Source organism: Centruroides sculpturatus, unplaced genomic scaffold (genome assembly GCF_000671375.1).
Source record: "Centruroides sculpturatus isolate CEXI.00-Female unplaced genomic scaffold, Cexi_2.0 scaffold1524, whole genome shotgun sequence".
Classification (NCBI taxonomy): Eukaryota; Metazoa; Arthropoda; class Arachnida; order Scorpiones; family Buthidae; genus Centruroides; species Centruroides sculpturatus.
The window spans coordinates 200,876-215,843 of NW_019387049.1; the positions used below are offsets into that span (position 1 = coordinate 200,876).

The following is a 14,968-nucleotide window of genomic DNA, read 5'->3' on the forward strand; positions in this document are numbered from 1 at the left end:
CAAACGCAAAGCTTGATGGTGGATTGGATCCAGCATCCGAAGAGTAGATTCTCGCGCAGAGCCATAAACAATGCAACCATAGTCCAGCTTAGAGCGGACAAGGGCCCTATGAATCCTGAGCATCGAAACTTTGTCTGCTCCCCAGGATGAGCAGCATAGTACCTTTAAAAGGTTTAAAGATTTTAAACATCTACTCTTCAGGTTGTGCAAGTGTGGCAAAAATGTCAGTTTTTGGTCAAAACAAACACCCAAAAACTTAGCTTTATTCACCATTGACCTCCCAGTTGGTCCTGCCTGTGAGTAACCCCTAGTGGGTGAAACCAATCAGTAGCTGCACTTGTTCAAAACGTTTCAAAGAGTCCTTTTAAGGACTATGGCCAAGAGGCCGAAAGTTTCCGAAACGGATGATGAGACGCCATCTGAAGATATGGAAGTATCTCTCCAAGCAGAGAGAGTACTACTAGCGGAAAGTATCCGCGATGAAATCCAAGAGTATATGATGACAAATAATTCAAGCAAGATGTCTGCAAAACACACAACGTTTATCATCAAAAAGATCGACAAGATAATCGATATCCTACGAGATAGTGAAGAGGATCCGCTTCGAACTGTGATGGACTCTATCAACCAAAAGTTGGATAAAGTGCTTTCAGCACCAACAACAAAACCAGTACAGAGTTATGCACAAGTAGTGTCTAAGAAGGTGAAGCAACAACCTAAAGAAATTCTACTGGTGGAGCCAGAACAGAAGGGTGGAGACCCAGAAAGAGCCAAGGATCGTCTAAAACAGAACATCAACCCAAGAAGATTAGGAGTTGGGATCCAAGCAATGAGGAAGTTAAGAAGAGGCAGAATAGAAATTAAAGTTAACACAGCAGAGGAAAAAAGAAAACTAAGGGAAGAAATAGAAGAAAAGACTGGCCTGAAAACCAGGGAGCCAGTGAAGAGACGACCGCGCATTGTCATCTATGGAGTGGCCAAGGATGCTCCAAAAGAAGAAGTTGAGGAGTGTCTATTCGAGCAAAATGAAATCATTAATAGTAATTTAGATATTAACAAATACAGGAAAGAAGTGGAACTGAAATTCAAGTATGGAAGTCGGGAAAAACGAACAGTTAATTCGGTGGCTGAAATAAGCCCAAGAGTCCGTCAATTACTAATGGCTAAAAAGGAAATTAACCTTTGCTGGTCAAGATGTGGCATAGAAGAATACATCAATGTCACTCAATGCTATAAGTGTTGTAAAATTGGACATATAGCGAAAAACTGCGTGGAAAGAGACGTTGTCTCTAGTCAATGTGGGCAGAACCACAAATTCAAAGATTGCCCAAATAAAGCAAGAGCTGACTGTTGTAATTGTAGGAAAGAGAAGTTAAAGGACACGAATCATAACACATGCGACAAGAAGTGCCCCCTTATACAAAAAGTAAGATGTATGATAATGGCCAAAATAGATTATGGCTACAATTAATCAGGAAGGAAACAAAAAGATAAAAGTTTTACAAGTAAATACACAAAGATCAATAGGGGCTACTTCTGCACTTTGTAAGGTAATGGAAAGGATGGATGTTGCTCTCGTCTAGGAGCCCTACTGCCTGAGAGGTACACCGGGCTGTCTTAGGGTTTCTTATCGTACTTTATATGACAAAAGTGAAACACCAAAAACCTTGGCTATAGTCAACGAAAACTCCATCCCTGTGCTATACTACACTCAGTAGAGCAACAGAGGTATGACCTGTATAGAAATTGGAAGCGGAAACAATAGTGTAATTATGGTGAGCGTCTATTGCCCTATTACAAACGACCTGGGACCATTTCTTACCGAACTGGATGAATTGGTTAAAAACTTTAAAAATAAAAACATCATAATAGGAGGAGACTTGAACGCTCATTCTCAGATATGGGGAGACCCAGAGGATGATGAAAGAGCAGAACTGTTGCCAGAGTTTGTGAACTCGAATGAAATGCACATCTTGAACGATCCAGACTCGTTGCCCACTTTTGAAGGCCCAAATGGACAAAGTTGGATAGACATAACAATATGTAACAACAGAGCATTAAGGATAATCCAAAGTTGGACTGTGGCACCAATTTCCAGCCTCAGTGATCACAACTACATCTTCATCGAGATAGGGCAGTGTGGCTGGATAGAGGAAGAAGATATGGCACAGTATGCCATTAATAGAGCAGACTGGCAACTATTTCAAAAGAAGCTAGAAGTAGCAATGGGAAAACTGAACTTAAACGATATCACAAATAGTGAAGAAGCAGAATGGAAAATTACAGCATTTCACAAAACAGTGGTAGATATCTGTGATATAACAATTCCAAAAAAAAGAAGACAAAAGAGGACAGTCCCATGGTGGACAGGTGAACTGAGTGAGTTGCGGAGAATCAATAATAGACTTCGCAGGAAATACCAAAGAACAAAAAACAACCAAGACAGAAAAAGAAAGAAAGGAGAGTATCTAGAACATTGCAAAACATATAGGCAAAAGATAAAAGAGGTAAAGATTAAATCTTGGAGGGAATTTTGTACCAAGAGCTCTACAAAGCCCTGGAACTATATATACAAGGCATGCGCAGGAAAATTAAAATTGCCACAATATCTCACTGCACTGAACGTAAACGAGGGTTACACAGATGGATACAAGGGAACTGTTCAAGCACTAACGAAAGTGTTTTTCCCAGAGGATGATCCTGGTAAAGACTTGATAGAACACAAATTAATCCGAGAGGAAATAGCCATACCATATATGGGGTCGACTGATCCAATGTTCACAATAGAAGAAATTAACAATGCGGTCCAACGACTGCAGACAGGTAAAGCACCAGGAAATGACGGAATGACAGCAGAAATTATTCATAAAATTTGGGACATTAATCCCTCGTATCTAAGGCAAATATATAATCTATGTCTCACATATGGCGTCTTTCCACAGATTTGGAAGACAGCTAAATTGGTGATAATACCTAAAGGTGAACAAGTTGAAAAAAGCGAAGCCAAAAGTTATAGGCCATTGAGCTTACTCCCAGCAATGGGGAAGGTCTTAGACTTTCTCATTAGCCAAAGGATAACATATCATCTTGAAAATATACAGTTTCTTAGCCCAAAACAACACGGGTTCCTCCCAAACAGATCAACGGAGGATGTTATCTGCAAAGTAATTGAAAATATACAGAGAATACTAGATCGGAACAAGTACTGCTGTGGCATCAGTTTGGATATACAAGGGGCCTTTGACCATGCATGGTGGCCCCTTATACTCAGGACCTTAAGAAAAGCAGGATGCCTTGTGAACATATATGAATTAGTAACCAATTACTTAAGTGACAGAAAGGTCATCTATCAAACTAGAGGCTCAAATATACAAAAAGAACTTAACAGAGGATGCCCACAGGGGTCCAATTCGGGACCCCTGTTCTGGAATATCATATACGATAACTATTTAAAAGTTGACAAAGGAGAAGGCGTAATCGAGTTAGCATACACCGACGATACAATTATATTTGGTTCGAACTCAAGGAGGGAAATTGAAGAAAAAGGCAACAAAGTACTAAAATTGATTTCTCAAAAGGGAAGAGAACTTAAACTCTACTTTAACCCTCGGAAAACAAAAGCAATAATTTTTACAAGGGGAAGTACTCCAGATCTTTATAAAAGATCGCTTACAGTCAAAATGGATGATCAGAACATTAAGGTAGAGAAAGAGATGATGTACTTGGGAGTGGTGTTGGATCACCGGCTCACATGGATGGCACATACTACATATGTTAAAACTGTTGGTACAAATCTATTCAATGCTCTGGCCAGGGTGGCCAAGGCTACGTGGGGCCTCAGCAAAGAGGCTATCGATATTATATACCAGGGGTGGCCAACCTGCGGCTCGTGAGCCACATGCGGCTCTTTGAAGGATTATTTGTGGCTCTCGATAAATGTACCCGAGATCCCTTTTCATTTTTGTGTTATTATATTTTAAAAAATTATTTATCGTTCCGTATGTGTTTCAAAATGTCTTTTAAATTACTAACAACAAATATGAAAGACTAAGTGCAATGTTGTAACAAATTTCATTTCCGTCCAAGTTAAGAATGATACGACTCATCGAAAACTGCGCGAACGAACATAAACAGTGGCATAATCGTTCATTATCGACCGACTCCAGACCGATTTTGAATTTGTAAACTGTCATTGCAACGGACAGTTGACATTGTGCTCTGGAGGAAACAGTTTGTATCACTCTTCTTACAGATATAATTTGTATTCTGAAATTTTCTGCATACCTTTTTAATACGTATTTAATTGCGGCTCGCGAAAAATTTCAACTTTTGAAAAATGGCTCAGACTATCAAGGAGCTTGGCCACCCTGGTTATATACAAAGGTGCGTTTGTCCCAAAAGTCACTTATGCGGCGAGTGCTTGGTTCAAAGCTGCAGAAAAAGGCAGCATAAAACGAAAGTTAAGGAGTGCGCAACGTGTGGCATTACTTAGGATGACAAGAGCATACTGCACAACTTCAACAGAGACGTTAATGGTGATTGCCAAAATTACGCCAATAGACATGATTCTACATGAAAGGGCAAAGATATACATGAGTAGAAGAGGGTATCCAATAGACATCATGAATGAAACTTACAACAGAAGGGATTACGAAATGCAGGTAATGGCAAGAATGCTACCGAAACCCTATGAACGGTCGGTGATTAACATTGCAACAGAACATGAAAGAAGTGATATTGACATATACACTGATGGATCTAAAGTTGAGGGCCAGATGGGAGCCTCCTTCCTGGCTATAAAAGACAACATAGAAATCCACCACGATCAATACAGATTAGACAACAGGTGCTCAGTGTATCAAGCAGAACTGTTTGCAATTGTACAAGCTGTTAGATGGGTAATCTACACCCAGCTGTCTGGCTCTATAGTTATAAACACAGACAGCAGGGCTGCTATACAAACACTTATGCAGTTCAATGACAAAAATATAATGGCTTTAGAAGTCAAAAATCTCATAAAAGAATACAGCTTAAATATTAAGATAAGATGGGTAAAGGCTCACATAGGAATAGAAGGGAACGAAAGGGCAGACGCTCTGGCCGAAGCGGCAGCGTCTTTACCTGATACCACCTACAATAAAAATCCAGTGTCGTACATCAAAAGGTTACTACGTCAAGAGTCAATAGAAGAGTGTCAGGAAGAGTGAAGTTATAGCGACAAAGGAAGACACACCTTCTGGTTGCTTCCTAATATAGAAGAAAGGATAAATGAATTAAGATGGCTTATGAGTGACTACATAACACAACTCTTGACCAACCATTGTAACACCAAGGAATATTTAAAAAGAATAGGAAAACAACAGGATATACAATGCGAATGCGAAACAGGAGAACACAATCTAGACCACATCATAAATGTATGTACAAAATACGAAATGGAAAGAATGCAGCTACTAACACTAGTCAAAGAGACTTTAAACACTTCGAGCTTGGATCTCTACATGATAATAAGGACTAGGGATCTGGTCCAGGAAGTGAAAACCTTCACGCGAACAATAATGTCGTGAATTAGAAACGAGCTGCTCCCACTGCAACAGAGTCGCAATCTTGTAAAGGCGAGTTGCCTATGTATTAATGTTTCTTTAATATTTTAATGTATGTATTAAGACTCCTTTTATATTAATGTAAAGTTTGAATAAAGATAGCGTGACAAGGGTGACTCTGATCCCCAAAAGGGGAAATGATGATTATCTAATAAAAAAAAAAATCTCTCTATCTACTATAAATGAATTTACTGAGGTTATATAATATGTGTTTAACAATGGATAGGTTTCCTAGAAGATGGAAGATAGCTAAGGTAATTGTCTTATTGAAGAGTAAAGATAGGGAACGGAGTATTCCAAAATCTTATAGGCCTATATGCCTATTGTCACTAATAGGGAAGATTTATGAGAGATTGTTAAAATTGAGATTAGAGGAATTATTTCGGGATAGTATTGATAACTTTCAATTTGGTTTTCGACCCGGTTTGTTGACTGTGGACTCAATCAGATGCTTGTGGAGGTGGACACATGAGTCTTCTAGGAAGTATGTGCTTGACTTATTTTTAGATATTGCCGGAGCATTTGACAACATATCGTGGCCCGCAGTACTTATGGCTCTACATGAAAGGAATTGCCCTATGGATTTGTATAGGGTGATACGGGATTATTTTAATCATAGGGTTGTGTGTTATAGTCATGGTGGTGTAATTTACAGTAGAAAGGTTAGCAAGGGCTGTCGCCAAGGGTCAGTGCTTGGTCTGTTGTTATGGATTATAGTATTTAATAAAGTCCTGATAGGTCTGAGGGACTGTGGGTTTCGGTACATTGCCTATGCCGATGATTTGGCTATACTGATTGAGGGGAATAGTCGAAGGGAGCTAGAGGCTAAGAGTTGCGAAGTTCTCCGATATATTGAAAAGCAATTGTCGGCATTGAAGCTACAGTTGGCATTGGACAAGACTGTAATGTTGCTTCTGAGGGGTTCTCTGAAACCGGATCGTCCCCCCAGCGTGCAGGCGGGTAACAAGGTGATACGTATGGTTGATACTTGTAGATACTTGGGTATCGAAATAGGTACTGGTTTGAATATTACAGGCCATATTGATGAGATCACCAATAGAGCGGTTGCCCAGTTTTGTGCACTGCAAAGGCTGTGGGGCTCAGGGTGGGGGTTGCGGCTTCCTGCCCTGATCTTGTTTGTGCCAGTGATTACTTACGCCGCTGATGTGTGGGGCGACGTGCTAGGGTCCCCTCACAGGACAAAGCTTTTAAAGGCACAGCGTACTGCTCTCTTGTTGTTAACAAGAGCTTATCAGACAACTTCGACAAGTGCCTTGCATGTTCTTGCGGCAGAGATGCCACTGGATTTGGAGATTCGGTATGCGTATTATTGCTCTCTTCTTCGGTCGGGTATTTCCTTTTCTTTGGGGTCAATGGTGTATAATCCGGCTGATGGTGATGTGTCAGAATCGCGGTTTAGACTACTTATCAGGAAGGAAATTTTATGCGAATAAAATGTTAGATGGGTGAATGATACTAAGGGTAGCCAGACTGCGGTTTATTTCCCTACTGTTTTTGATAGAGTTAAGGCGAGATGGGTTTCACTTGGTTTTTATGTATGTCAGATGCTCTCGGGTCATGGTGATTTTAGAGATAAATTATATGGTTTTAAATTGGTGGGGGTCGAAAGCGACCGTGTTCCAGGCGGAACTGGTGGCCCTAGAGGGGGCGTCCCAGTGGATCCTACTACATTTGGGTCCAGAGCCGGTCACGGTTTACTCGGATAGCCAGTCGTCGTTACAGGCATTGAGCGACGGGTACCATCGTGACCCATTGGTACAGTCAGATGTCAAGGTCACTGTTTAATTGCATTGAGCAGAATGTTGTCCTAGATATTTAACAATCAGTTTTGTCAGAACTGTTTACTTTTAATTCCTTTGTTATAAATTATTTCCACTTCGGATATGAAATTGCTTTTATCATGTATTAAATCGAATTGTTTTAAATTATACTTTTACGAAGTTTATGAATTAAAAATACAATGACAATCAAAAACGTTTTCATATCTCTACATCTATATTATATATATATACTAATAAAATATATTGCCGTTTTATAAACAGATCTTATTGTATGCGATTTTTTTCTTATATTGTATTTATATTTATATTATATTCGAATTGACCCGTTTATAACTTGTTAATATTCACGGATAACATATTATTTCATTTCTTTACTTCTATACTCCTTGTAAATATGTGAAAATTAGTTTTATATCCTTAAATGTAATTTCCATTTATGTGTTGTCACGTTTAAAGCGCGTACGGATTAAGTTTTTCAAGTTGAGAGACAAAACACGAAGTGTATTGGTCTGTTACTAACCAATAAAACAATGGTAAATATCCTTGAACATGATTTGTTAAAAGGTGTTAGCCACGCCTTGTTCTACTTGCTTGATTGGACATTCGTGTATGTCACACCCTGCATAAACCGTATTGGCCGTGAATCGTTATCGAACGATATCTAACTTGCGAATCAGACATAACAAATATATGTAAGCGACCAATCTGCCAGCAATGCACATTAACCCCTTCATTAGAAAGCTTCTTTCGAAATCACGCGCTAAAACACGTATACCTTTTGATTAATTAAACCATTTTCATTACAAATGTAAAAAAGTGTGTATATTTATTATTTGTAATTAGGGTTTCTCATTACCCGGTCTTTTACTTGTCCCGAGATTCCGGGATAACAGGGAATTGTTACTCGGGATCCCAGGATATCCCGGGACAAGAGTAATTACTTTTCATATGTACAAAATATTATGTAATCAAATGATATAATTATTTTTCGTTTTTTAAAGTAATTTATGATGTTCTGGAACCTCAAAAATGATATTAATAATGCTGGGTAAGATGTATATTAAAAATTACTTTTGAATAACGTAGAAATGTTCACATATAAAAAAAATTAATACAGTTTGCTTGAAACTGCATACAACAACACCAACAATATTCTTTGAATTGACGTAAAAATTTTAAAATATGAACTTAGATCAAACTTCTAACTTAAATATTAGTTTTCGGTTTTAAATAAAATATAATAGAAAATATTGTAAATGTTTACAAGATTTATAAAGCAAAGACGGCCAATACTCCGATCACTCAATGTAATTCTTACTTTATTAATAAAAAGCCTTGCTACCGAGAATGGCCTTTCCGATTCAATTGATGTGAGTGGAATCGTGTTTAATGCATTTAAGAGAAGACAAATATTATGTGTTTTTCACCAGTATCCTGAACGATTTCTAGTTCGTTTTCGAGATTGTAGTATTTCTTTTCTTCTCTAGTATTCTTGATTTGTCTACCTCGACTGCTTTAATAGAAACATCATAGCCCAATTATTCGGCAGTTCGTTTGTCTTTAATAATCAGGTTAAGAAGAGAAACTTCATACTTGCAGACTTCGTACTCGTTTGTATCCTTGCCAAATTTGCACAACTTGGCACTACGCAGTTACTTAATACTGGCCATGGTTAAAAATTAGGACAGAGTAATCAATCATTCCACATTACATGTATAGAATTTTGAGAGTCTTGCCACAAATAATCTACGCAATGATTATTGACCATTTGTGACATGCCATAGCCAGCAAAAATGTTTAAAATATAATAAGTAGGTTTAAAAGTAATAAAAACAAATGCATTTCGACAGTTTCTGAGTTAAATACACTTTCTATATACCAAATTTCCTCAATGGTTACAGAAAGTCAGAAAAAAGTGACTTTTTTAAGAAATTTGCGGGATATCCCGGGATGAGACAAATTTCCCGGGAAATGTCCCAATTTAAAACGACAACCAGGATCCCGTTTGAGAAATTCTATTTGTAATACGTGGACAATGGTTTCTGATTGGCCTCTTTCCCGGATAAACAACTTTACAGGTAACTTCATGCCTGCAATGATGTCATTCCCGTAAACATTCTATGTGATGCGTGGGAAGGTTCCATTCGTAGATTCGATCACGTTAAATATAAAACATAATTAAAAACATATGAACGAAAATTAAATGATATAAAACTAGTTATTACGTAAGTAGTATAGAATGAAACAAATAACATATCATGTGATCCGTGAATAATCACCAATTATACAAAGCTCAATTCGAATGTAATATTTAGATTTAATAGATATAATGAAAACATATTCACATACAATAGGTTGGTTGGTGCGAGTTTTCTGGCACAAGGGCCATTCAGGCCATGCTGCGCCAAGGCAAAAGGTAAAATAAATAAATAAATGAACATAAATATATATAACAAAATATAGATACAACACATAAACATAAATAAGATCAAGTAATCAAAACAACAAAACAGATATAAATATATAATAAAAAAATATGATAATAAATAATCAATAAGTATATGAATAATTAATTAAATCTCTTTATAAATATTTACAACTTTAAGAAAGTTCAGTAACTTATCAAGTTTTGGCCTCTGGCCCAAAATCTCACTCAAACTTGCATTTCCAAAATGCTGTCTACGACATTGATCAAGAGCGATGCAATTGCAAAGTATGTGTTTAACACTTACGGTACAATTGCAGTACTGACATACTGCTTCGTCATCTCCCTTCAAAAGGTATTGATGAGTCAGTCGTGTGTGTCCAATTCTCAAACGAGTAAGGACAACCTCAGATCTCCTATCATACTGCCTATTGTGTGTCCAATTTTCTATCAAAGGTTTGATCTCGTGTAGTTTATTGTGGATTTGTGCGTTCCACATATTTTGCCATCTCTCTGCTAGTCGTTTTTTAACGACCAGCTTCAAATCACCTCCTTCAATATGCATTGTATGCTGTGAAGGGCTTGCTGACTTAGCAGCTGTATCAGCTTCTTCATTACCTCTTATACCCACGTGGCCTGGGACCCAACAGAACTTCACAAAAAAATTTCTCGTAGTCAGATGACAAATTAGTTTTCGAATTTTAGTAACTATGGAGTGTGAACTAGGTTCATACGAGATCAGAGCCTGAAGTGCACTAACTGAGTCAGTGTAAATCACGCAGCAGCGATGACCTTTCCTATTTATATACTTTAGGGCTAAATAAATAGCCTGCAACTCCGCAGAAAAGATGGAGGAATTCGGTGCTATTTGTTCTGCCACGATTTCATTTTGGCAAACAAAGGCTAGGCCAACGTAGTTATCCGACTTCGATCCATCTGTATAAATAGGGATTAAATTCCTGTCACAATGTTGAATTTGTGCGAAGTGCTGTCTATAGACGCAGTCTGGCGTGGTTTCTTTGGGGAACTGCTTTAAGCTTAAATCAACATCTATCGCTGGAATTGACCAAGGTGGAATACTATTAACCTCAACCTGTGAGATGTTGCATGTGTTAAGGTCAATTGTGCTGCTTACATTCTCCATTCTTATGATGAATGTGGGGACACTACTTCTCCGAGCTTCAAATAACCTTTTCAGCTGAGTATCTGATACTGTACAATCAACTGAAGGTTTAGTATGCGATTTCTGTTTTATATAATAGAAAAGAGACAACTGTTCTCTCCTGAGAGATAGTGGAGGCTCATAAGCATCCACATACAAACTTTGGACAGGAGAAGTTCGAAATGCACCAGTGCACAAACGTAATGCTTGATGGTGGATTGGATCCAGCATCCGAAGAGTAGATTCTCGCGCAGAGCCATAAACAATGCATCCGTAATCTAGCTTTGAGCGGACAATAGCCCTGTAAATCCTGAGCATAGAAACTTTGTCTGCTCCCCAGGATAAGCAGCACAGTACCTTTAAAAGGTTCAAAGATTTTAAACATCTACTCTTCAAATTGCGTAAGTGTGGTAAGAATGTCAGTTTGGAATCAAATATGACTCCCAAGAACTTTGTCTCGTTGACCATTGGGATTTTAACACCATTTAGGTGAATTTCAGGGTCCAAGTGCAAACCACGCCTTCGGCAAAAGTGGATGCACGAGGTCTTCTCTGTATTAAAAGTAAAACCATTAATCTTGGACCAATTGTCTATGCGATTTAGGGAGGTTTGCAGTTGTCTCTCGATAAAGCTCATGTTGCTAGACTGGCAGGAGATCTGAAAGTCATCCACATACAAAGAGTGTTTCACACTAGGGGGAAGACAGTTAGCGATGCTATTAATTTTAATTAGGAACAGAGTCACACTCAAAATAGAGCCTTGAGGAACACCTTCTTCTTGCGTAAAAGGCCTAGATAAAGTGTTGCCCATCCTGACATGGAATCTTCGATTCTGTAAAAAGTTTTTTATAAAAATTGGCAAATTGCCCCGCAATCCGAATTTGTACAGATCACGGAGTATCCCGTATCGCCAACAGCGATCATAGGCCTTCTCTATATCGAAAAATACAGACACTAAGTGCTGTCGTCTAACAAACGCTTCGCGTATAGATGTTTCAAGGTTTACTAAGTTATCAGAGGTACTTCTGTTCCTACGGAATCCACTCTGATGTGGTGAAAAATAGTTCTTTTCCTCTAGGAGGAACATCAGGCGTCTGTTTACCATTCTCTCATAGAGTTTACACAGACAACTTGTCAAAGAGATTGGTCTGTAATTAGAGGGATTCTTGTGGTCTTTACCAGGCTTGGGAATGGGAATAACGATAGATAGCCTCCAAGAGTCAGGAAAAGTATGTTCTGTCCATATTCTGTTAAACAGACACAGAAGATTACAAAGGGAATTGTTTGACAGATTTTTAATCATGCTGTAGTGAATTTTATCCGGTCCTACAGCACTATTACCCGAGCGAGAGATCGCTGTATGTAGTTCTATGCTGGTGAATGGCACATTATAGTCCTCATTATATGAGGAATGAAAGTTTAAATATTGTTTTTCACTTTGGGCTTTATAAGCCTGAAAATTTCTTGAATACATAATATTGCTGGATGAAGTAGAAAATGTTTCGCCCAACGTATCAGCAATACCCTGTATATCGCTGATTATTGTGCCATTATTTTCCAGCATGGACAGAGAGTGAGAAGCATATTTCCCATTAATTTTATGAATTTTATCCCAGACTGCTTTTGAGCTAGTGGAAGATGTTATGCTAGAAACATACTTCCTTTAAGAATCCCTCTGGCTTTGCCTTCTTATTCTTCTGGCATTTGCCTTTGCTTTTTGGAAAGCAACCAAATTGTTTGTAGTGGGGTACCTTCTGAAAATCCCCCAAGCTTTCTTTTGGCTTTAAATGCTGCCTCGCAATTCTCGTTCCACCATGGTTTCGGATGCTTTGGGTATCTTGCTGATGTCTTTCCCATTGTTTTCTCAGCTGCCTGAATAATACACAAAGTGACAACTTCAACTGCATCATTGATATCAGCAGTATTGACCATTTCCTCAGTGATGTTAGCCAAAGAGGAAAATGTAGGCCAATCTGCAGTTTCCAGTTTCCAGCGTGGTGGACCGGCTGTTTCACAGCTTTCTCTGCCTCGGTATTTTAGAAATATTGAAAAGTGGTCACTAGAGAGTGGATTAGATCCAACCTCCCATGTATATGCTGAAAACAGATTCGGAGTTGCTAATGATAGATCAATGGCAGTGAACGTTCTTGATGGGGCATGGAAGTATGTCACTTCTCCTGTATTAAATAAATACAGTTGCTGATTGCCAATGAATCTTTCAATGGCCCTGCCTCGACAGTTAATGTCGGGACTGCCCCACATTGGATTGTGACCATTGAAATCACTAAGTAAAACAAATGGAGTAGGCAACTGTTCAACCAAACCATCCAATTCATCTTCGTTGACTCTGACATCTGGTGGCAAGTATATAGAACAAACCGTGACAGTTACTCCAATAGAAATTCTGACTGCCACAGCTTGCAGCTCTGTTGTTATTTGTACCGGCAGGGATGGAATACGATTTGAAACCAGAATAGCCACACCGCCACTGGCACGGTTGTGGCTATCATCATCCTTGCGGTAGAGATTGAATCCTCTTAAAGTAATTCTTTCTCCAGGTTTCAGATGGGTTTCCTGGAGTGCCACGCAGACAGATAAAGTAGATAATGTCAAGTGTTTAATGTCAGAGTAGTTGTTGCGGAAACCACGACAGTTCCATTGGATTATTTCATAATCCATTGTGTGTTTGAGGCAGCATTCTTTGTGAAGGTATCCCTCTTTAGTTTTACGACTGATTTGCCTTTTGGAGGTAAAGTTGGTGGAGTCACCTCCTTATTAGTCTCGTCATCAGAGAAGTCAGAGAACTCACTCATAGACTGAGCCTCTGATCTCTTAGATTTGGAGATGGCTGCTTTTAATTTTTGTTTGTTGAGCAGGTTCTTAGCAGCCTTCTTAGAACCCACGTTTCTTGTTATTACCCCTGTTTTAGGTAGGGGTGTTTTGTTCTTCTTGCTCTCCTTTTCTGCTGTATGTGTAGATGGTATAAGCAAACATTTTTCGTGGCGAGTTAGAGATTCATTTGGTGAAACAGAAATGTCTGTCTGAACTCCACATGTCTTTGTGGATTTCAGAACAGCAGCAAATGTCTTCTGTTTCACTGGTGCATTTAAAGTTACCATGCGTCGTGCCTCTGGGTAAGGTAGATTGTTAACTGTTTTCACGCGCTGAATCTCTTTCTCTCTCTGCCATGCAGGGCATTTTCGGGAGTAGGAAGGATGTGAATCTTTGCAGTTAACACAGCATGGGGTACAGGTACACTCGGTACTCTCGTGACCTTCATCCCCACAATGTGCACATACATTCTTGCCACGGCAAGATGCCTGTGAATGTCCAAACCGCTGGCATTTAAAGCAGCGCAGCGGGTTTGGAATGTATGGTCGAAATGGGCAACGCAGATATCCTGCTGTAATTACAGATGGCAATGTCGGCTTGTTAAATGTCAGAATTAGGTGTTTAGTAGGTATCACCCTTCCGTCTCGACGAATAGAGATGCGTCGGACATTAGTGACACCTTGATCCGATAGGCCCGTCAATAGATCTGATTCGTCTTCTGACATCAAGTCTGACTCAGATATCACACCACGTGAGGAGTTTAGACTTCCGTGTGGTGTGACCAGAACTCCCATTTCTCTCTTTGTTGCCAAAAGCCTTGCTGATTGTTGAGGTGACGCTGTCTCTATAAGTAAATCCCCAGACCTCAACTTTTGTATTTTTTTCAGGTGCCCAATGGTAGATTCAAATAGCTTTTGAATCAAAAAAGGAGAGCATTTGGACAGTGGTTTATCTCCCGTAGCATGTATTATCAAGTATGCAGGCTCGCTGAAAAGTTTTCCGCCATTTGTTATTTGTTGTTCTGTACTATGTTGGAGTTTTAGATTTTTAGAATCCATATTGTTCAAAAAAGTTCAGCTCCTAGTGACCCCACCCACCATGGGGCCCAACAAGGGGATGCCGTCACATGGGAGACTCCCATAGAC

The 14,968-nt window shown here is 39.0% G+C and overlaps 1 protein-coding gene across 1 annotated transcript; it reads left to right on the forward strand.

Moving 5' to 3' along the window:
• The first annotated feature begins 373 nt into the window (after positions 1–373).
• On the forward strand, positions 374–1,471 carry LOC111616097. The gene has a single exon (XM_023357529.1). It carries the CDS (start codon positions 374–376, stop codon positions 1,469–1,471), a length of 1,098 nt encoding a protein of 365 aa, XP_023213297.1.
• Positions 1,472–14,968: the final 13,497 nt, after the last annotated feature.

Excerpts from the sequence above, each read along its gene's own strand:
- LOC111616097 (XM_023357529.1), top strand. The coding sequence starts at position 374 with ATGGCCAAGAGGCCGAAAGTTTCCGAAACGGATGATGAGACGCCATCT.